The 24,952-nt window shown below is 39.8% G+C and overlaps 1 protein-coding gene across 4 annotated transcripts in view; it reads right to left on the reverse strand.

Annotated features, from left to right (window-relative positions):
• LOC126482322 (serine/threonine-protein kinase greatwall) overlaps positions 1–24,952 on the reverse strand; it is a 118,552-nt gene that overhangs the window by 44,057 nt on the left and 49,543 nt on the right. For 3 of the 4 annotated variants that reach the window (XM_050106367.1, XM_050106365.1, XM_050106368.1), the window contains 3 exons: positions 10,987–11,096; positions 9,015–9,102; positions 375–1,072 (listed from right to left, as the gene is read on the reverse strand). In XM_050106367.1, the coding sequence (XP_049962324.1) occupies positions 375–1,072; positions 9,015–9,102; positions 10,987–11,096 (896 nt within the window). The remainder of the gene's footprint in view (positions 1–374; positions 1,073–9,014; positions 9,103–10,986; positions 11,097–24,952) is intronic. The other variant, XM_050106366.1, reaches the window with a different exon arrangement.

Here is a 24,952-nt window from a genome sequence, read left to right on the forward strand (position 1 = left end):
CTCTATGAACTCTGTGATATTTTTATACTGTACTTATATTCTCGATAGTGATATTAAAGTTAGTTTTCCATTATTACGTAAAGCAAAATTACTGTCCAACTATTGAATTTAATCTCATGATGCAATTTATTGGATAATTTTTGTCTGTTTCCTTGTGGCAAAAATTAAATTACTGCATTACCAAGGCAGGCAATTGAGAAACAAAATACACAGATCATTATGAGAACATGTACACATTATACACATTCTTTTATTAGTAAATTGAGACAGCAGCAAGTTCATTTTCTTGATTACAAAACTGAATTCATGACACCTCTCAAAGAATACACACCATACTTTAAAGATAACAATAATAAAGTAGAAAAATATCATACCTGGTCTGGTGTTCCAGAATTTCCAGACTTGTCGCTTGAAAGAGGAAGTTCAAATCTTGTTGTTTTTGTAATTTTTCTTACACTTAAAGATGATATAGGTGTAGAAACATATATTTTTTCTTGATTGTGGTGGTCTTTTATGTCACTGTAAGTCAATGATGTGGAATTTCTTAGAACCCCTTTCACTGGACTGGCACTTCTGAATGAAGCTGACTGCAAAGATTCAGAGATTCTGGAAATATTTACTTTCTTTGCTGTTCTCCCTGAGACATTTAACTGACAAATTTCTTCAGAGAGTCCTGTCTGAGAGACAGTTCCTACTGAATTTAGACTGTTATGAAAATTACGCTTTCTTTTCATCCCCCTAACTATTGGACGTTTAAATGATGTCAAGCGATTCACAGGGGGAGTGCCATTTTGATATGCCAACTGTGCAATTATGTCATTTTCTTTATCTTTCCTTGTTGAATCAACATTGGTACTGTCAAATGTATTACTACTGCAAGTATGATATGAATCACTTGTGTTTGAACCACTCTCACTTAAACAAGATTTGTAGTCCATGGGCGAAAATGGTTTTATTCCGGATAAGCGAGTGTTGTTCAGATCTGCTGAAGGAGAAACTCCATTAATAATTTTTATTTTATTTTCTTCTTTGGTTGTGTTTAATATTTTATTTTTTGGTTTGAATACTTGATCTGCAATAAGAAAACACACAATTGAATTAATTCTTTACTAATAGTGTTATCATATTACCAAAAGGAAAATTCACTTGAGAAATGGCAAAATTACACAAGACAAATGGCAGCCCATCACTTACATTCACGAGGCAAAAAATGAGGAACTCAGATTCTAGGGCAAGATGGACCCTTCTGTGGTTATAATGAGGGAAAACAAGGATGATGGCTTGCTTCAATAAGAATTAAACCATGTGTGCAATCAGATAACAGGGCTGAAAGGTGGATTTTAAATACAGGCTATGTATTGGACAAAAACAAGATGAGTTAAGCTCTAAGCACTCATCAGTTCGTAATTCAAGGAGGGATTAGAGGAAAGATTGACTGCAACCAGAGACAGGAAATTTTAAGATGATGCCCTTTATTAGTAATTCCCAACGTTAAGCAGGACTGAAGAACAAGAATGTATGACAGGTGTTTGGTTACACTTAGTCATGTATGTGGAATGAGTGTAGTTATTGACATACAAGCTTAGGGAATGTGATGAGTGTGGTAAAAATAGGAGAGGTGAGAGACTGGTGAAAATGGTAGTATAACAGAGAAACTGGAGAACAAGATGAAGAGACTCTCCATACAGACAAAAGGTTGCTGGAAGAATGTGCAAAACATAATTGACAATAAATTAATTTTGCAACAACAACAAAAGGAAAAGAAGGTAGATTAGAGTTTAATACTCTGTTGACAACAAAGTCATTAAAGACGGGGCACCAGTTTGGTTTAGGGAAGGATAGGACAAGAAATTCATTGTACAGGTACTCTTTTCAAACAAACTATTCTTCATTTGCCTTAAGCAATTTAGAAAAATCACAGAAAATCTAAACCTGGATAACTGGATGGGAATTTTAACAGCAGTTCTCCTAAAGGCAAGTCTGGTGTCAGCAAACCTTACAACAAAAGATAGTTGATAAATACATTGAAAAGATGGGTGAAAAATAAATAGGACTGCAAAAAGATTGGTGAAGAGTGTTAAATGGAGAGTTGCTCATAGGAAAAAAAAGAAGACCACAGGTCACAGAGCAAATATTGCTGAAAAAGGAAAAAATAATCACTAGATTGAGAAAGAGAGATCGCCGGGTAGACGAAACGGCATCGCCGGGTAGAGGAAACGGCATCGCCGGGTAGAGGAAACGGCATAGCCGGGTAGAGGAAACGGCATAGCCGGGTAGAGGAAACGGCATCGCCGGGTAGAGGAAACGGCATCGCCGGGTAGAGGAAACGGCATCGCCGGGTAGAGGAAACGGCATCGCCGGGTAGAGGAAACGGCATCGCCGGGTAGAGGAAACGGCATCGCCGGGTAGAGGAAACGGCATCGCCGGGTAGAGGAAACGGCATCGCCGGGTAGAGGAAACGGCATCGCCGGGTAGAGGAAACGGCATCACCAGGTAGAGGAAACGGCATCACCAGGTAGAGGAAACGGCATCACCAGGTAGAGGAAACGGCATCACCAGGTAGAGGAAACGGCATCACCAGGTAGAGTAAACGGCATCACCAGGTAGAGTAAACGGCATCACCAGGTAGAGTAAACGGCATCACCAGGTAGAGTAAACGGCATCACCAGGTAGAGTAAACGGCATCACCAGGTAGAGTAAACGGCATCACCAGGTAGAGTAAACGGCATCACCAGGTAGAGTAAACGGCATCACCAGGTAGAGTAAACGGCATCACCAGGTAGAGTAAACGGCATCACCAGGTAGAGTAAACGGCATCACCAGGTAGAGTAAACGGCATCACCAGGTAGAGTAAACGGCATCACCAGGTAGAGTAAACGGCATCACCAGGTAGAGGAAACGGCATCACCAGGTAGAGGAAACGGCATCACCAGGTAGAGGAAACGGCATCACCAGGTAGAGGAAACGGCATCACCAGGTAGAGGAAACGGCATCACCAGGTAGAGGAAACGGCATCACCAGGTAGAGGAAACGGCATCACCAGGTAGAGGAAACGGCATCACCAGGTAGAGGAAACGGCATCACCAGGTAGAGGAAACGGCATCACCAGGTAGAGGAAACGGCATCACCAGGTAGAGGAAACGGCATCACCAGGTAGAGGAAACGGCATCACCAGGTAGAGGAAACGGCATCACCAGGTAGAGGAAACGGCATCACCAGGTAGAGGAAACGGCATCACCAGGTAGAGGAAACGGCATCACCAGGTAGAGGAAACGGCATCACCAGGTAGAGGAAACGGCATCACCAGGTAGAGGAAACGGCATCACCAGGTAGAGGAAACGGCATCACCAGGTAGAGGAAACGGCATCACCAGGTAGAGGAAACGGCATCACCAGGTAGAGGAAACGGCATCACCAGGTAGAGGAAACGGCATCACCAGGTAGAGGAAACGGCATCACCAGGTAGAGGAAACGGCATCACCAGGTAGAGGAAACGGCATCACCAGGTAGAGGAAACGGCATCACCAGGTAGAGGAAACGGCATCACCAGGTAGAGGAAACGGCATCACCAGGTAGAGGAAACGGCATCACCAGGTAGAGGAAATGGCATCACCAGGTAGAGGAAATGGCATCACCAGGTAGAGGAAATGGCATCACCAGGTAGAGGAAATGGCATCACCAGGTAGAGGAAATGGCATCACCAGGTAGAGGAAATGGCATCACCAGGTAGAGGAAATGGCATCACCAGGTAGAGGAAATGGCATCACCAGGTAGAGGAAATGGCATCACCAGGTAGAGGAAATGGCATCACCAGGTAGAGGAAATGGCATCACCAGATAGAGGAAAGAGATTGCTAAGACTGCCTCCATGTGTTCTCACTACAGATAGAGGAAATGATATCACCAGATAGAGGAAACAATATCACCAGATAGAGGAAACAATATCACCAGATAGAGGAAACAATATCACCAGATAGAGGAAAGAGATTGCTAAGACTGTCCATTTGTTCTCACTACAGGTAAATCTCTCTCGTTCTGGGGTCTGAGTGACATGCCCCTCAGTACAACCTATCCATCCTTTCTCCATGTGGAAGGAGAAACAGTTCTTACAGCTAGGTACATTTTTTCCTACCTCTGGATGTATATATCAGCTGTGCTCTGAATTCTGCCTCCTAAAAAAGGTAATGCTCAGCCATTCTTCCCCCTTAAACTTTTTCATGTTAACCACACAATATCTCATTTTTGTGCAAAGTGTAGCAAAAGTAATGATCACACAGTAGTCCTACACTGTTTCCTCCATTATAGGTGTTTTGCCATGCATAATGAAGTTTGTAGAGGCTACCTTGGAGATATAAAGGACATAGAGCAAGAGATCATATGCCTACTGGTGAGTATCTGAGTTGTAGTAGCCCATGGGATACTAGACACAAGGAGAATAAAAATGTGTTCTATTAGCTAAGAACATCATCTGATTCTACATATTTTTCAATAACAGAGCAGAAAGTTCTACTTTAGAATACTATGATTTCATACCATACTAAGATTTCATACCATACTATGATTACAACATGTATTATGCCTAAAATTATAGGGTGAGGTAATATCAAGATTTAGCAGCACCTGTCCACAGCAGATGTAGTTGGTATCAGATAGAACTAGTGGATACATCATTTCCAGTTCAGAGATTAGCCATCACTTACTCCAGTTCTTAATGCCCATTGACTGCTTTTTCTTCAAGGATAACTTAAGTAGTTATTTCAAAATAGTTCAGCAAATAGGATGAAACTGAAAAAATATCTGTGAAGCAATATATACACTGTGTTTCAAAATGAATAGGCTTTGTAGCATTTATTACATTCAACTTACAATAATAAATAATACATCAAGTAAGAGGGCAACTCATACAGTTTTTCTTACAAGTGTTCAATGTGAGCACTATTCATCACACATAAGAGTTGATAGGCGAGTTCCTCCCAAACCTTGATCAGAGTGTTTGGAGTAATTGTTGCAACAACATTTCTAAAGTCAAGTACATCAGCTGGTAGTGGAGGAAGCACATATGCTTGATCCTTTATGAACCCACAAAGGTAAAAATTGAATGGTATCAGGTCATGTGTGAATGTGGAAGTCATGCAAACAAGCTCTCTCATCTGGCCTCTTGCAGACAGTCCAGCCATCAGGTACAGCAATGGTTAACCAATCACATACGGAGTGATGCCAGTGAGGCAGTGCAGTATCTTGCTGCCGAATAAAGTTCTGTGGTTCAGCTTCTTCCAATTGAGGAAACAGCCATAGTTCTCACACATTAAGCTAAGAAACACCAGTTACAATTACTTCAGCAAGAAATAACGGCAGGTAAACTTTCTCCCAGGATATGGCACAGAAAACAATCAATTTAGGGAAGCCTTGTTGCAACTGTACCATGCGGATCTGCTGACCCCTAAATGTACACGTTATGTGTCTTCATGTTTCCACTTATGTGAAATTTCAATTCTTCACTGATCCCACAAATCTTCATCGTCATGCAGCAACATTTCAATTGCAAACTTGGCACGTAAACTGTAGTCTGTAAGAGCAAACAGTAATGACACAGTTGTAAGCGTCTCCTTAAAAGTCTCCACATACATGCCACTGAATTGCTAATTCATGACTAGCCTTCTGAACTGATTTCCTGGGACTGTGTGTGAAAGATTCTCACTTGTTCAACACATTCTTCAGGCATTCTTGGCTATTCCATATTAAATGAAATATAGCATATTCCAGGTATGTAAAAAAACTCTGAATTGCTCTTTCATTTGATGTATTATTTATATTTTTTAGTTGAATACAATAAAAGCTACAAAGCCTTAAAAATCTGTATATTCATTTTGAAATATACAGATTTCAACTGTATGTCATATACAACACAGATAAAGTGTATTCCAAGTGGTTAAGGATGTGGTTTTAAAATGAGAACAGTTATTTATCAACCTTTAATGTTAATTTCATGGTGGTATGATTAGAATGCAAAGCTCTTTTGTATACTTAAAATACAATGATAGGCTAAAACACGATGACCACCTCTTTAACTGCATGTTGGTCCACTTTCAGAACACAATACAGAATCAATTCTGCATGACATGATTCAACAAGTCCTTGGTAGGTTTATGGAAGCGTGTGGCTCCAGATCTCTACAAAAACGTTACACAATCCCTCTAAATTGCAGAATAGAGATTTGTGGGCATGGAACTGCTGCCAAATGTTTTCCATTGGATTCAGCTCAGGCAAGTTCAGTGGACAAGACATCACCACAAGTTTACAATAATGCTCCTGAAACCATTGTACCAAGCTTCTGGACTTGCAACACACAGCTATTCTGCTGGAACATGCAGTCCGTCTTATGTAAGACACCAAGCATGAAGTGATGCAGGTGATCTGCAATAATGTTCACACTGTCCACAGCTGTAATTGTGCCTTTGATTACCAACATAGGTCTCATGGAAACCCAGGTCAACATCACCCACAGTATAAAACTGCGTCCACTAGCCTGTGACTGTGGCACATTGTATGTTTCAAGCAGCCATTTACTTGGATGACAATGCATCCAGACATGATAACTGACCTAGTTTAACAAGAAATAATTCATCCCACCAGTCAGCACATTTCCATTGATCCATGGTCTGATCTCTATGATTCCATGCCTGCTGCAATCATAAATGACAACACTGTTGGTTCAACATGGGAACATGTGGGAGCTGTCAACTGTGAAATCACATTTTCAGCAATATGGGCTGAACGGCAAGTCTGAAACACTTACGCCTGCACAAGCATTGTGCTCAGTCATCAGATCTACCAAAGGTAGCAACATATCCTGCTTTACAGATTGGGCAAGTCTTTGACCTCCACGTTCTTTGATTAAAGCATGGACATCTAACACCTTTTTGCCTATTTGTGGTATCATTGTTCTTCAACCACTTACAAACAGCTGACCAGCTTTGCTGTTTCCTAGATACTCATTCCCATGTTAGGCCGTACCAATCTGCCCTTTGTCAAGTCACTTGTGTCATGAGAACCTCTTATTGTTGCTAGAATGATTCCTCCATCTCTGCTCTGCTTATATGCAGGGTGATTGTAATTAAAGTTTAACTTTCAAAACACGTCAGAATGACGTCAAATTGCAACAGAATATTATCAGAGAAGGGGGAAAACGGATGGCAGGAGAAAAAAAAACAAGTGTGATAACTGATCAATAGATGGCGCTGTATGTGTCAGAATATGTAAATGAAAACACCTGTCCATGCGCACGACCTATTTAAGTTGGTATAAACACACCGGTTACACAGTTTTTCCTTCTTTACCACCTGTGACATTTGCCATGACTGTCTCAATGAAGGATTGCACTCTGCTTGTAAAGCTGTATTAGAAGAATGATTACTGTGCACAAGTCACTCTGCAGAAGTTCTGTACACTGAAGGGTTTGAAAAAAGCCGTTGGTCTGATGACTGCCGTGGGTCTGGAGAAAATTATTCAGAAAGACTCTTTTGGTGTGCAACCTGGTAGAGGGAGGAAACAAATTGATTTGACTCAGTGGAAGCTGTAGCCACAGCAATGCAGGAGGAGATGAGAGGTGGTGTGCAAACATGTGAATTGCCCAAACATTGGACATACCCGTGATCATGGTGCGTAAGATCCTACGAAACATCCTTCTTTGCTATCCATGCAAAATTACCCATGTGCACGAGTTGCTTCCTGTTGACCCGCCAGCAAGAGAGACCTTTGCTTTAGAATTTCTTGCTCTCATGGAAGTGGACAATGACTGGCCGTGGAAGATTTTGTGGACAGACAAAACCCACTTCCATCTCACAAGATAAGTCAATACACAGAACTGTCGAATTTAGGCAATGGAAAATCCACATGCAAATCAACCAGCACAACTTCATCCTGAAAATGTCACTGTGTGGTGCGGGTTTACGGAATCATTTATCATAGGGTCAAATTTTTTCAAAGAGACAGGTGCTTCTGGTCCTGTTACCTGTACCATCACTGGTAAGTGCTATGAGTGTCTACTGCAAAACCACGTCATTCCAGCTCTCCAACAGTGTGGTTGTGTAGATGGGGTCATTTTTATGCAAGATGGCGCACCTCCACACATTGAAAATCCAATTAAGCAGCTACTGAAGCACCATTTCGGAAATGCTAGAATTATCAGTCGTCATGTCCCTACAGCCTGGCTGTCCCGATCACCTGACCTTAATCTGTGTGACTTCTGGCTGTGGGGCTATGTAGAAGATGATGTGATAAGTGTTCTGATGGCAAACTTAGCTGCACTGAAGGCATACATTGCACAACACATTCTGAATGTGACTCCAGAAACACTTCGATCAGTTGTGGAACATGCTGTTTCTCAATTTCAACTTGTTGCAGAAAATGGTGGACAGCATATTGAACATGTTTTGCACAGAGAAAAAGAAATTAATAAACCGATTTGATTTTGATTAATGCTTTTTATGCAGTTTTTGGCCTCAGGACAATTAAAAACCAATTTTTCCGACCCAATGCAATATGACCTTGCTGTGGTGGATGGGCTTATGTAGCTCATGCACACTGATTAGTACAGTTTAACGTCAAATGTACACCTTAGGCATTTCTGTATGATTCATTTGTAATTTGTAGTCAACTACTATTAAATTATGGTGCTTATAGCACCGTCTATCGCTAAAGTTTGTAACTATTTATTTTCCTACTGCCATACATTTTCCCCCTTCTCCAATAATATTCTGTTGCAATTTGACATCATTCTGAGCAGTGGTGTTATTTCTACAGTGGTTTGAAAGTTAAACTTTAATTATAATCACCTTACTACATCATCTGCCTGCTACACACCATGTGTTCATCGGTCTCAACATCTGTGGCCAGAAGGTATTGGTTCAGTGTATATTCATTATATTATGGTAATTTTTCTGCTACAGGCATACCAAGAGCAATTGTAATATTTCACAGCTTCATACTTAATCAACACACGTAATATGATTCTTACTAGAGCAATCTCTAAGTGCTGATCCACTCTCAAAGGTCTTCTGAGATGATACAGTTTCTTCTCGCATGTAGTGATATTTCTCGGAACCCTAAAAACAAAGGAAATAACACAAACAAACCACAATATTACAGTGAATTAACAGTATGAATAATAGTGTTAGAGATAGTATATAAGATATTGCTGATATCAAAAAGTCAAGATTTTTGCAATTTTCTTAAATGGACTTGGAAATGTTTGTAGTATAATACCATGATTGATAGCAACTGACTGGAATGACTACAACCAAGAAGACTGCAAAAAAAATGTTACAGTGCAATGCAATGATCATTTTCATATATAAAATTCAAAGCAGAAAGGATAAGTTTAAGTATGTATTGCAGCAAAAATCACATCTATTTAAAATAAAAGTACAAAGTTCACATCAATTATAATATTTTAAATAGGGAAGGCAAAACTACTAACTAGTCACCAAAGCAGAAATTTAGTTTTTGAAATTTAAAGCAAGGATACAGGAAAAGAAAAGAAATTTACAAGGGGAAGTGGAAGAACAAACAAGAAAAAGAAAGGGCAATAAACATGAGTTAAATCAAAGAAAAGTTAATCCAAGAAAGACATTAGCTGCTTAAACAATCCAGAATAATGAGTTAAGGGCCTGAACTTTTGACATGTAGCAACAAACACTTACTTTATTTTAATTTGATTTCTTTTTTCTATTTAGACAATATTGTTCTGGACTGTAGGCTGTGTCATGTTACAAAATGGTGTACCAACTTTTTGGCCACTGTTGCAAGTGGCTTTCACCAGTACAACTAGAACCATGCAAATTAATATACAATTTTTGCTCCTTCCCTTTAATTCCTTAAAAAGATCATAAATAAAATTTTTAATCTGACTGCATGTTGGGAGTAGAGATGGAGGGAGCTCATAATCCTCACTTGATTTAATTTGAGATGGAATTTTAATGGTTCATGATGGGGAATCCAGAGATAGCTACTTCTGTGACTTGCTGCTCCTCTCACTGTGTCTAGTGTAATTGGGATGGTTATACATCATGTGCTTACTGCAAAGATGTTTTCAATCAGGTATGATGTTGCTGCCTACTAACCAGGAGTATCTTTTGGAAATTTACTATGCCCACAAAGGTCTATGAACTTTTAGATGTTTTTTCTATTAGAAATGAAAACATTCTTTCTAGTCGCATCAATCACTTCATACTGTATACAAGCAACTTAATGTTTTAGAGAAATTAAAATGAAGAAACATATGTTCACAAAAAACAACGTTAACATCAGAATGATTTCTCATCAAATAAGATATTGGCTTATTTGTGTGTGGGGAGGGGCGGGGGGGGGGGGGGGGGGCGGCACACATGGGGGCTGGGGGGCGGGGGGTAGCGGACCCCGTAAATTGGTGAGGGGCGGCAGCAGACCGCGGGGGGGCAATGGACCGACAGTGTAGGAGCGGGCAGGGGAGGAGGGGGGGGGGGGGGGAGGATGAGCGGGAGGTGGGGGTGGCGGACTGGGGGATGTTGTGCACAAACCGAGGGTGGGAGGGCCGTGGATCAGGAAGGGGTGCCGTGGACCGGGGTGAGAGGGGGGGGGGTGGAGGATGGGGGGTGGGGTTATGGGAGTTTTCGAGGGAAGAGTAGGAAGCAGGTTTTGGAGAAGAGGGTAGGAAAAGGAGGTTTCGAGGGGAGGGTAGGAGGGGTTGTTTGGGTTAAGTTTTGGTGGGGGTAAGAGGGAAAGTGTGAGGGTGATGAGGGTGAGGATGAGGGGAAACACAATCTTACACGAGCACACTGTTCAGCATCACCACCAGCCAGATCAATTAAAAGACAGAAATATCTAGAAGTGACACCTGTTGCTGTTCAGGGATAAACTGCGTGCATATGTCTGTAATGACATACATATAGCTGAATAACTGTCTCAATGAGAAAGGTTGACCCCACAAAAGCAATGTAACAGGAACTTACAAATGAAAGGCGTGATGTAAGTGAAAGGAGTTGGCCAGGTGTCCTCTTAGATAATGTCGCGACGCTGACACTATCAGGAGAATCTTTCAGTAGATCTGATACTTCCAAATCTGAAAACAAATCAAACGAATATTTTATGCACAAAATAATTTCAATCATGGATATCATTGCTCAATGGGAAAACTGTTTTAAATAAATGAAATGCATGAAACAAGTGATGGGTGTTCCTCTCTGAAGGGATCAAATTTCCTGGGACTAACGTAAGCATTTTGTATGTCTACATTTCAATAATTTTTTCCTGTAGTAACCATCACTTATACAGAACGAAAAATGCAAAACATCTTTTCCTTTAATTAATATATCTTCAAACACCAGTACTCACATGTGCTAATAGTAAAAAGCTTGTCTCAAATATATAACCAGTTTTTATCACAGCTACAAGGAAGATGAAGGGTTCAGTTCCACTCTACTGGGAACAGTGAAGTTACACCAATCATTTCAGAATTATATATGTGTACACAAAACTATTTAAACACTTATCTTAGGGTTAGGGTTGTTTGGGGGAAGAGACCAAACAGCGAGGTCATCGGTCTCATCGGAGTAGGGAAGGATGGGGAAGGAAGTCGGCCGTGCCCTTTCAAAGGAACCATCCCAGCATTTGCCTAGAGCGATTTAGGGAAATCACAGAAAACCTAAATCAGGATGGCTGGACGCGGGATTGAACCGTCGTCCTCCCGAATGCGAGTCCAGTGTGCTACCACTGCGCCACCTCGCTCGGTCACTTATCTTAGTCAATGTTTATCTCCCCAACTTTGCACTTAAAATATGTAAAAAAGGTAGCGTGTGTGAGTGTGTAAAAAAGGAGGCAAAGGCATGTCTGTTTTCAAGTTTTACAAACAATAATGCCAGTTGTCACATTTGTTTGTGTGTGTACTGACATTACTAAATACATTCTTTCACCTCCTGAAGGTAAACACTGGTCAGATATTATGTCTCATGATTTTACAGTTTCCTCAAGTGAATTTTCCCTTTCATTCAATATCTGTTCTTTTACAGTTCTTATAAATCAGAGTTAATTCCACAGTGTGTACAACATATAATCTAACAGTAACTCAGTCAATGTCTGGGCCACTATGTGCTTAGAGTGGTCAGAATCTTTTCAAATACAGGGGGTTGCCTATTTCAATATTTGTCATTCGAGACTGTCATCAGCAGTCAGTGCTAGTTAGTTAGTTACGTGTTCCATAGATCATCTGACTAGTCCTTTTATCAAAATAATATGGAACCATTTAGTTTATGCGGTGTACACATGTTTATGGGCTATAAACATGATGCGGTTAACATTAATGAACACACCATTTTTTAGTCCTACTCGTGCAACTTCACATAGGAACACTTTTTTTTTTCAGGCTACCACTTTTTAAATAGAAATTCTCCTGTTGAACAGGACAAGTTGTTCAGGAGAAATGTCTAGGTTAGATTTAAAACTTGCTTTTCTACCCATCAGACCTTTCATGTCACTGGGCAAGTGATCAAAAAAATTTTGTTGGTGCATGTTGAACGTCTTTCTGAGTCACTGACAGCTTCAATAATGAGTAATAAATGTAATTTTTTCCTCTAGTGCTGTAGGTATGGACATCACTGCTCTTCTCAAGTTGTGATGAATCAGTTATGATGAGTTTCATTAGCAAATATATGTATTATGGCAGTGCAGATACAATGCCTCACTCCTTGGAGAGGTATCTACATGATAACCACAAGTAAACATCACTTATTATTCTTACTACCCACTTTTGTGTAATTCGCACTTCGTAAGTTTTGAGTTACACCACAAAATTATTCCTCAAAACTCTGAGTGGAAAAAATGCAAAATATGTAAGGACAGATAAAAAAATCTATTCAGCAAGCAGTGGCAGGAGAACACACATGTAAAAGGTATTACATATGCAAGCTTTCAGAGCCAGTGGCTCCTCGTCCCAGCAGATGGGTTGAAGGGGAAGTAAGAGGGGGTAGAAGAAAAGGTCTGATGAGGTTTAGGAAAAGGGGTAGAGATCAGAAAAGTCACCCAAAACCCTGGGTCAGGGGAGACTTACCAGACGGGGTGAAAAGGAAAGACTGACTGTTGGTGACTGCACTGGGCGAGATCTGAAAACCTGAGAGAGTAAAACTCGAAGACAGGGCAATAAGTAAGACAGAGATTCAAATCTGCAACTAAACTGCTCAAAGATGATCAAGAAAAGGCTATGCTGTGTAGTGAATGATAAACTCCTTTTCCTAAACCTCACCAGTCGTTTTTCTTCACCCCTGTTCCATCCCCTTCAACCCTTCTGCCACAAGAAGGACACATTGGCTCCAAAAGCTTGCATACAAATACCTTTTGTATGTGTGTTCTCCTGCCACTGCTTGGTGAGTAGATTTTTTTATCTACCCTATTAAGTTTCCAAACATCGATTATTTTCATTGATAAAATATGTAAGGAGGTTGATTTGTTTGTTTCCAAGACTAACAATCATATAAAGAGCAAAAGTAGCTGAACTTAACTGCTAGAAAAGCTCAGTAATATGCTTCTTCCACAACAAGTTTTCATCAATGTGGGTACCCAAAAATTTCGAGCATTCTACCCTATTTATTGTCTCCTGGCCATGTGTTGGTATTACTATTTGTTGCATGGAGTTAAATACAGCGTATTTTCTCAAAATTTAGGGGCAGTTCATTTTCAGGGAACAATAATTCTTTGAAACACATCATTAACTTCAATGTGGTACCACATCCACATGTGCGATGCACTTTCCACACTTTGACCGCTGGCAGCATTTTGGCAAATTTTTCTTTTTGATGTTGACTTTTTTCTTCTTTCTTTCATATTATTTTAAAAAATTGAAGCTTGTATATCTGATCAAGCACCAAACTGTAAAAACTGGTTTTAATCTGATAAATATAGTGTGGTCAGATATGACATACAGGGACCGTTTTAAGCTTAAGATGCACTAGAAGTTTTATATGGCCATGGGCATCATTCTTGATGCACACTCCTACTTCTGAGGAAGACTATATTGGCAAATAGGAACTCCAAATACATGTTACATAACTGCCTTAATCATTAAAACACTTTCATTGTTACACATTTGCGCATTGCAAAAGAACAGTTGATAAAATGAAATTCTGAGGACAAATCTGGCATTTCAATGCTAACTGTTTGCTATGTTTGATAGCAAGTTTTCGCTCACCTGCTTTGGAGAGTTTCTACTAACAGCTGTTACGTCGTCGTCTCACAGTGGCTTCAAACAGTTTGTGATTCCCTTTCATAGTTGTCTCCTGAACGTTGTCAATGAAAGCAATGATAACAATTTTTGCCTTGTGATTTGAACAAAGTATGAACATTTATGAGAGTAATATCAAATAGTAATTCAAAGGCCACTTTGCAGTACCGCTTCGCTGACCTCCTCAAGCATGAGCCATAGGTTTTTATCTGGAAGATCAATGAAGGGCTAGACTGCATTTTAATCCACAATGTAATTCTTTTTTTTTTTTTTTTTTTTGCTTCACCCCTTCTTGTTTCCACTGCCGCAAGCTCAAGTTTGTGTTTAGTTGTCAAAAAAATGACATTCATCTAGTCACGCATCTTTCTGACAACCACCTTTGTGTTGTTTTCCGCAACCACCATTTCTCCCTTCTCAACACTTTTGTAATTATAGTTTTAAGATTTCCCCTTCTTTTTTCACAGAGTGTTCGTATCTATGAATCTATGAACAAATAACGGAAACTCCAGGTTCAAATATCAACAATGTAGGTAAAGATAGATTGCTACTTACCATATAGATGACACTATAAGTAGCAGACAGGCACAATTAAAAGACACTTTCACATAAGCTTTTGGCCACAACCTTCATCAGAAAAAGAAAGAGAAACATACACCATTCATTCACAAAAGCAAGCACATCTCGTGCACACGTCACAACTAACTACAGGAATTAGCAGTCATGTGTGCCTGAGGTATACTTGCTTGTGTGAATGAATGGTATGTGTTCCTCTCGCTTTTTCTGATGAAGGCTGTGGCCGAAAGATTATGTGCAAGGGTCTTTTAATTGTGCCTGTCTGCAACTTAACATGTGATCTTTATGGTAAGTAGCAATCTATCTTTTCCTATATTGCTGAATGTATGAACATCTTCCTCACATAGTCCAACCACTACACACATACTGTGCACTTTTCACCTAGCACCTATCATGGTAAACTGAAACGCATCACATATCATGAAATATCTCATGAAAATGCCTTTTCCAAGTTGTAAGAAGTTCCCGCAATAGACTAATACTGCTTCATTATTCACTTCACAACAGTAAATGAACTAATTGACAGCACCACATAAGAGCAACTACGTAATGCTGCTACACTGCTGTAGGGCCTACAAATTATTATTATTATTATTATTATTATTATTATTATTGTATCTTTCTTTTCTCAGACATTATGCCTGGTCAAAAATGGAAAGTGACGCGGACCTTGATCAAGGGTGACTTCCTTTTAACTGTACGGTATATGTTATATTGCATTTAGGAACTTTCAGGTGATTGAACATGTATCAATAATTACGGATTTCTGTAGTTGTATATATAAGTTTGGATGTAGCTGTATTGCATTGATGTACTGGTGGATATTGTGTGGTATGACTCCTGTAGCTGATAGTATAATTGGTATAATGTCAACTTTATCCTGATGCCACATGTCCTTGACTTCCTCAGCCAGTTGGATGTATTTTTCAATTTTTTCTCCTGTTTTCTTCTGTATATTTTTTGTATTGGGTATGGATATTTCGATTAGTTGTGTTAATTTCTTCTTTTTACTGGTGAGTCTCCCCCCATGAACAATGGACCTTGCCGTTGGGGGGGAGGCTTGCATGCCTCAGCGATACAGATAGCCGTACCGTAGGTGCAACCACAACGGAGGGGTATCTGTTGAGAGGCCAGACAAACGTGTGGTTCCTGAAGAGGGGCAGCAGCCTTTTCAGTAGTTGCAAGGGCAACAGTCTGGATGATTGACTGATCTGGCCATGTAACAATAACCAAACGGCCTTGCTGTGCTGGTACTGCGAACGGCTGAAAGCAAGGGGAAACTACAGCCGTAATTTTTCCAGAGGGCATGCAGCTTTACTGTATGATTACATGATGATGGCGTCCTCTTGGGTAAAATATTCCGGAGGTAAAATAGTCCCCCATTCGGATCTCCGGGCGGTGACTACTCAAGAGGATGTCGTTATCAGGAGAAAGAAAACTGGCGTTCTACGGATCGGAGCGTGGAATGTCAGATCCCTTAATCGGGCAGGTAGGTTAGAAAATTTAAAAAGGGAAATGGATAGGTTAAAGTTAGATATAGTGGGAATTAGTGAAGTTCGGTGGCAGGAGGAACAAGACTTCTGGTCAGGTGACTATAGAGTTATAAACACAAAATCAAATAGGGGTAATGCAGGAGTAGGTTTAATAATGAATAGGAAAATAGGAATGCGGGTAAGCTACTACAAATAGCATAGTGAACGCATTATTGTGGCCAAGATAGATACGAAGCCCACACCTACTACAGTAGTACAGGTTTATATGCCAACTAGCTCTGCAGATGACGAAGAAATTGAAGAAATGTATGATGAAATAAAAGAAATTATTCAGGTAGTGAAGGGAGACGAAAATTTAATAGTCACGGGTGACTGGAATTCGAGTGTAGGAAAAGGGAGAGAAGGAAACATAGTAGGTGAATATGGATTGTGGCTAAGAAATGAAAGAGGAAGCCGCCTGGTAGAATTTTGCACAGAGCACAACATAATCATAACTAACACTTGGTTTAAGAATCATGAAAGAAGGTTGTATACATGGAAGAACCCTGGAGATACTAAAAGGTATCAGATAGATTATATAATGGTAAGACAGAGATTTAGGAACCAGTTTTTAAATTGTAAGACATTTCCAGGGGCAGATGTGGACTCTGACCACAATCTATTGGTTATGACCTGTAGATTAAAACTGAAGAAACTGCAAAAAGGTGGGAATTTAAGGAGATGGGACCTGGATAAACTAAAAGAACCAGAGGTTGTACAGAGATTCAGGGAGAGCATAAGGGAGCAATTGACAGGAATGGGGGAAATAAATACAGTAGAAGAAGAATGGGTAGCTTTGAGGGATGAAGTAGTGAAGGCAGCAGAGGATCAAGTAGGTAAAAAGACAAGGGCTAGTAGAAATCCTTGGGTAACAGAAGAAATATTGAATTTAATTGATGAAAGGAGAAAATATAAAAATGCAGTAAGTGAAGCAGGCAAAAAGGAATACAAACGTCTCAAAAATGAGATCGACAGGAAGTGCAAAATGGCTAAGCAGGGATGGCTAGAGGACAAATGTAAGGATGTAGAGGCCTATCTCACTAGGGGTAAGATAGATACCGCCTACAGGAAAATTAAAGAGACCTTTAGAGATAAGAGAACGACTTGTATGAATATCAAGAGCTCAGATGGAAACCCAGTTCTAAGCAAAGAAGGGAAAGCAGAATGGTGGAAGGAGTATATAGAGGGTCTATACAAGGGCGATGTACTTGAGGACAATATTATGGAAATGGAAAAGGATGTAGATGAAGATGAAATGGCAGATATGATACTGCGTGAAGAGTTTGACAGAGCACTGAAAGACCTGAGTCGAAACAAGGCCCCCGGAGTAGACAATATTCCATTGGAACTACTGACGGCCGTGGGAGAGCCAGTCCTGACAAAACTCTACCATCTTGTGAGCAAGATGTATGAAACAGGCGAAATACCCTCAGACTTCAAGAAGAATATAATAATTCCAATCCCAAAGAAAGTAGGTGTTGACACATGTGAAAATTACCGAACTATCAGTTTAATAAGTCACAGCTGCAAAATACTAACACGAATTCTTTACAGACAAATGGAAAAACTAGTAGAAGCCAACCTCGGGGAAGATCAGTTTGGATTCCGTAGAAACACTGGAACACGTGAGGCAATACTGACCTTACGACTTATCTTAGAAGAAAGATTAAGGAAAGGCAAACCTACGTTTCTAGCATTTGTAGACATAGAGAAAGCTTTTGACAATGTTGACTGGAATACTCTCTTTCAAATTCTAAAGGTGGCAGGGGTAAAATACAGGGAGCGAAAGGCTATTTACAATTTGTACAGAAACCAGATGGCAGTTATAAGAGTCGAGGGACATGAAAGGGAAGCAGTGGTTGGGAAGGGAGTAAGACAGGGTTGTAGCCTCTCCCCGATGTTGTTCAATCTGTATATTGAGTAAGCAGTAAAGGAAACAAAAGAAAAATTCGGAGTAGGTATTAAAATTCATGGAGAAGAAATAAAAACTTTGAGGTTCGCCGATGACATTGTAATTCTGCCAGAGACAGCAAAGGACTTGGAAGAGCAGCTGAACGGAATGGACAGTGTCTTGAAAGGAGGATATAAGATGAACATCAACAAAAGCAAAACAAGGATAATGGAATGTAGTCTAATTAAGTCGGGTGATGCTGAGGGAATTAGATCAGGAAATGAGACACTTAAAGTAGTAAAGGAGTTTTGCTATTTGGGGAGCAAAATAACTGATGATGTTCGAAGTAGAGAGGATATAAAATGTAGGCTGGCAACGGCAAGGAAAGCGTTTCTGAAGAAGAGAAATCTGTTAACATCCAGTATTGATTTAAGTGTCAGGAAGTCATTTCTGAAAGTATTCGTATGGAGTGTAGCCATGTATGGAAGTGAAACATGGACGATAAATAGTTTGGACAAGAAGAGAATAGAAGCTTTCGAAATGTGGTGCTACAGAAGAATGCTGAAGATTAGATGGGTAGATCACATAACTAATGAGATCACATAACTAATGAGGATTGGGGAGAAGAGAAGTTTGTGGCACAACTTGACTAGAAGAAGGGATCGGTTGGTAGGACATGTTCTGAGGCATCAAGGGATCACCAATTTAGTACTGGAGGGCAGTGTGGAGGGTAAAAATCGTAGAGGGAGACCAAGAGATGAACACACTTAGCAGATTCAGAGGGATGTAGGTTGCAGTAGGTACTGGGAGATGAAAAAGCTTGCACAGGATAGAGTAGCATGGAGAGCTGCATCAAACCAGTCTCAGGACTGAAGACCACAACAACAACAACAACAACATTGGTGAGTATGATGTTAGGTTTGTTATGTGGTGGTGTTTTATCTGTTATAATGGTTCTGTTCCAGTATAATTTGTATTCATCATTCTCCAGTACATTTTGTGGTGCATACTTGTATGTGGGAACGTGTTGTTTTATAAGTTTATGTTGTAAGGCAAGCTGTTGATTTATTATTTTTGCTACATTGTCATATCTTCTGGGTATTCTGTATTTGCTAGTATTGTACGCCCGCTTGTGATGTGATCTACTGTTTCTATTTGTTGTTTGCAAAGTCTGCATTTATCTGTTGTGGTATTGGGATCTTTAATAATATGCTTACTGTAATATCTGGTGTTTATTGTTTGATCCTGTATTGCAATCATGAATCCTTCCATCTCACTGTATATATTGCCTTTTCTTAGCCATGTGTTGGATGCGTCTTGATCGATGTGTGGCTGTGTTAGATGATACGGGTGCTTGCCATGTAGTGTTTTCTTTTTCCAATTTACTTTCTTCGTATCTGTTGATGTTATGTGATCTAAAGGGTTGTAGAAGTGGTTATGAAATTGCAATGGTGTAGCCGATGTATTTATATGAGTGATTGCTTTGTGTATTTTGCTAGTTTCTGCTCGTTCTGTAAGAATTTTCTTAAATTGTCTACCTGTCCATAATGTAGGTTTTTTTATGTCGATAAATCCCTTTCCTCCTTCCTTTCTGCTTAATGTGAATCTTTCTGTTGCTGAATGTATGTGATGTATTCTATATTTGTGGCAGTGTGATCGTGTAAGTGTATTGAGTGCTTCTAGGTCTGTGTTACTCCATTTCACTACTCCAAATGAGTAGGTCAATATTGGTATAGCGTAAGTATTTATAGCTTTTGTCTTGTTTCTTGCTGTCAATTCTGTTTTCATTATTTTTGTTAGTCTTTGTCTATATTTTTTTTTTAGTTGTTCTTTAATATTTGTATTATCTATTCCTATTTTTTGTCTGTATCCTAGATATTTATAGGCATCTGTTCTTTCCATCGCTTCTATGCAGTCGCTGTGGTTATCCAATATGTCCAATATCTTGTTTAATGTGTTTTCCCTTGACTATGCTATTTTTCTTACATTTGTCTGTTCCAAAAGCCATATTTATATCATTGTTGAATACTTCTGTTATCTTTAGTAATTGGTTGAGTTGTTGATTTGTTGTTGTTGTTATTATTATTATTATTATTATTATTTAGTGGCAATGGTAACATACAAAGCATTGGGAGCTTAAAGTCTTCCAATTTCTCACAGTTCAGAAGTAAGGACTTCAGAAATCCAGTGATTTACAAACAGTAAGCCTAAGTACGCTGTACAAGTTTTAATTTAGTTGATTCTAAATGGGTGTACAGGGAGTGGTTGAAGCAAGTGCCAATAGGGAGAGGAGTGGTGCAGAGCAAGCAGTTTCTGTAACTCATGTTTACCCTCAATGTGGATTGTTAGCTTTCTTTTCTGAGAAGGAGCTGTGAGTAGAGCTCGTGTGGTTTAATGAAACACCTGTTAAACTAAATTTAATTTACCTTTTACCATTTTAAAAAGCAAAGTGTTCAAAGAAAATTTCTTTTCATTCTGGAGTTCAGTTAGGCACTAATGATGACGGTGGGGTAGGAGATGGGGAAGGGGGCCTAATAGCTAATATATGATTGCACTCAGGGGTAATGGTCTCTGAAACATTACGAAACGCTGCCTTATTTGTACAACTGGTACAGTACTGCCCACAAAAATCTGGGATCAAGATTCAAGTTCTAATTTGTCACAGATATTCATCACAGTATATGTGTATGTGCGGTTGGATATGGGTGTGTGTGCGCGAGTGTATACCTGTCCTTTTTTCCCCTTAAGGTAAGTCTTTCCGCTCCCGGGATTGGAATGACTCCTTACCCTCTCCCTTAAAACCCACATCCTTTCGTCTTTCCCTCTCCTTCCCTCTTTCCTGATGAAGCAACCGTTGGTTGTGAAAGCTTGAATTTTGTGTGTATGTTTGTGTTTGTTTGTGTGTCTATCGACCTGCCAGCGCTTTCGTTTGGTAAGTCACATCATCTTTGTTTTTAGATATATTTTTCCCACGTGGATTGTTTCCCTCTTATTATATCCATATCATTAATTTGAACCCAACAATTACGTTTGTTATTGTCACTGTTGCATTTTGAAATCTTTTATGTCGCTTATTTTCTCTCTCTGTTTTTGCCACTAGTTTCACTTTTTATTCACCTTCTCCTTTTTACCGTAATCTACTATACAATTTTATCCCGCCTATATATACTCAATAATACGTAACCCACTTCCAAACCATAACCAAAAAAATATTTTTTCCGCTTTCAACACTACCGCTGCTATAAAATCCACCGTTTCTAGTTCACAAACAGTTCCTTTCACCTATTAAACAACCATTTCGGCTAGTTCTAATAACTTTCGCTTTATTTCCATTTCCATTTTTCCCACATCAATGATCATTTTTAGCCGCTTCCCACAGGTTTTAACGTCATTATTTCTTCGTCAGGCAATTGTTAGCCTCATTTTCATCATCTGCCACCACAAAACCACTCCTTTTAATACATTTACACGCAGTTTTTTCGAAATTTTCCCGAATTTCTCCACCCTTTAACGTGTTTTGGCGGCAACACAACCACCTAACCTTTGTGCACATCGTTGTCTACCAACCCAAGTTCACCACAGGATCAACAAAGCCCATCTTTAACCAACACTTTTTTGCCTTTTTTCACACCAGGTCTCCAGTTGTTTTCTAGTTCACCTTTATCTCTCCCCATATATTATTATTTTCACTTTCATTTCAGCCTCATGTTACACTTTCCACCTTCTAATACCATGTCACCCTCAAAACACCCCCACAACGACCCCATTAAGTTTTATTTACATTCCCTCTGCAAACATGCCTTCGCCCTAGCTAGGTTACACTCCCATATTTTATTTTCTCAGGCTTGTCTGACATTTGGCATTACCCCCAAAGGCCTCACACTTAAAGTTCCCATCTCTGGCTGCAACCCTTCTTTCCATCAGTCCCTATACCAATTCCAAACTGAACAATCCATTGCCCTCACCCACCTAATCCTTCACCTACACATCAACTCAGCCAACGAACACACCCGTCAACTCCTATCCTTAATAAAAGTCCTCAGTCTTTCCTCTCCCACATCCACACAGGCTGTTCAGAGCATCCTCCTACAGGCCAACCACAAATTAGAACAGCATGCCACCCTCCACCTCAAAAAACTATCCAATCTCCTGGTTTCCCACCTCTGGAAAGGCAACTCACTCACCCTTCACAACCTTTCCAACAAACCTCAACCTCCTCTCATTGCACACAAAACCAGTCTCTCCCATCTACTCAATCTCCCACTTCCAGCTCCACTCCCTCCAAAACCTCAAAATTCCAATCAACACAATCTGGAACCACAACACCCTAATTCAGTAGTTAACCTTTCCTCCAAACCTCTCTCCCAATCCAAAACCTCTGTCCTATCCAAAGGTCTCACCTTCAGCCCCACTCCCAGATTCAACCAAACAGTTAGGTCTGTGTATGTGCAGTTGGATATGGGTGTGTGTGTGTGCGCGCGAGTGTATACCTGTCCTTTTTTCCCCCTAAGGTAAGTCTTTCCGCTACCGGGATTGGAATGACTCCTTACCCTCTCCCTTAAAACCCACATCCTTTCGTCTTTCCCTCTCCTTCCCTCTTTCCTGATGAAGCAACCGTTGGTTGCGAAAGCTTGAATTTTGTGTGTATGTTTGTGTTTGTTTGTGTGTCTATCGACCTGCCAGTGCTTTCGTTTGGTAAGTCACATCATCTTTGTTTTTAGATATATTTTTCCCATGTGGACTGTTTCCCTCTATTATATTCACAGTATATACTTAGCCAGAGAGAGGAAATTATCGTTTGCATATTCAACCACAATTTGACATCAATAAGTGATCTGATTTTTCACTTAGACTGAGTCTACCGTTAACACAGTTTTGAGCTGATTGAGCTGACTTCCTATAATCTCGAATGCTTTGTAAAAATTAGTCAATTGTGTGAAATTCACATCATTTGACTAACAATCTTTTGTGGCGACAAGGCCTTGTGATGACCGCAAAACTGAGACATGTCACAAATGATGAAATATCTCATGAAAATTCATGCTGCAAGTTGTAAGAAATTCTCACAACACACTAGATATTGCTTCATTTTTCACTTCACAACAAAAAAATTAACTAATTTAGAGTGCAACACAAGAGTAAAAACGTAATGCCTGCTTCACTGCTGTAGGGCCTGCACTGTATCATCATCATCATCATCATCAATCATCATCATCATCGTTCTAAGTACTGTTCTGCGCATCAATATGACATTAAATGATGAGGTTATTTTCTTAGTCTTTCCATCAATATCACAGAGATGTAGATAGTGACACACAACACAACAAACGGAGTCAAATCTGAAGCAGCAGTTTACCACAATTACATAAATGGTATGCATGCAGCAAGTGAACCATATGGTGATAACATGCTCCAATTCAGCAACATTCTTCTTTCAAGAGTGACAAATATAGTATGATGCAACTAAAATAACTTACAACTTTTAGTAGTCATGAATGGACCAAGGGTGGGGGAGCCCTGGTGCCACACCTATTTTCTGCACGTTGGGAAATGCATGTTAATAAATGAGTGAAATACCCAACTTACATCAATCAGTAATTTATTAAATGATGTGACAGAAAGGCACAAATCACTGCTGTCCACTTCCTTGGATCTGGAACTTGTGCTGGATGCTGCTGATGGTGAGTGAGTGTTAACAGAGACCAAACAGCTGCCATCAGCCTCCTGTTAACCCTGCCACCTCGTACTAAAGCAGTGTATCCAATCTGCCTATGTACTATATGTACTATGTAGAAACCACCTACGAACCACATCCTCGCCGGCACACTGACCCCTCATTGTCAATCCACTGGGCACATTCTATTCGGGGTCGGCATATCTCTCTGACTCAGAAGCAGTTGTCTTAATATGCTTGGCTAGCTGTGTGGTTGGTGCTGGAGCCAACAGAAATTACCATACACCTACAATTCTTCCTTGCAGCAATATTTCAGAAATCCTCCTACCACTATATTGGTAAGTTTCAAAACTTGAAACCAGACTTGTGAGCTAACATAGCTTCTTCCATCAACATTTACACCTGGTTATAACTTATAAGTAAAATTGGACTGAAGTGGGAATGGTAGGGATGAATCCTCTGTCCTTTAACCAAGGCAAGCTTGTTGATATGGTAGTGTTGTGTATTTGATTTGTAAAGCTTTACCAATTCCACTGAGAATTTCTCATTCATGCCAGATTGCATTTTTTTATGTTGGCAGGAAATCTGTGCCCAAAGTAAAGTAACCACTTGTCTCCATTGCACTGTTGGAGCTTTCTTATATCTAAAATCTGCACGACTGTGAGGCAGTCCACATTTAAGTGCTTGCTAGAGGGTTTATACAACCACTTCCAGACTATTTCTCAATTGTTCCACTCTCAAACAGAATGTTGGAAAAAACCTTTTCGTGTGAGCTCTTACTTATTTTATTGTGATGTCATTTGTCCCTATGCAGGAGAGAGTCAACAAATACTTAGGCATTCGGAGGAGAAATTTGGTGGTCAAAATGTCATGAAAAGATCGTATCATAACTAAAAACACAATTGTTCTTGGTATATCCTACCCCAAATCACTAATCTGTAACACTTTCTCCCCTATTTCACAACAATACTAAATGCTTTATCTGAGAGAATGAAGTGATACGGTGGAAGGTCTATAGCTATTGCTTAAATCAGGA

The sequence above is a fragment of the Schistocerca serialis genome, chromosome 5 (genome assembly GCF_023864345.2).
Source record: "Schistocerca serialis cubense isolate TAMUIC-IGC-003099 chromosome 5, iqSchSeri2.2, whole genome shotgun sequence".
NCBI lineage: Eukaryota > Metazoa > Arthropoda > Insecta > Orthoptera > Acrididae > Schistocerca > Schistocerca serialis.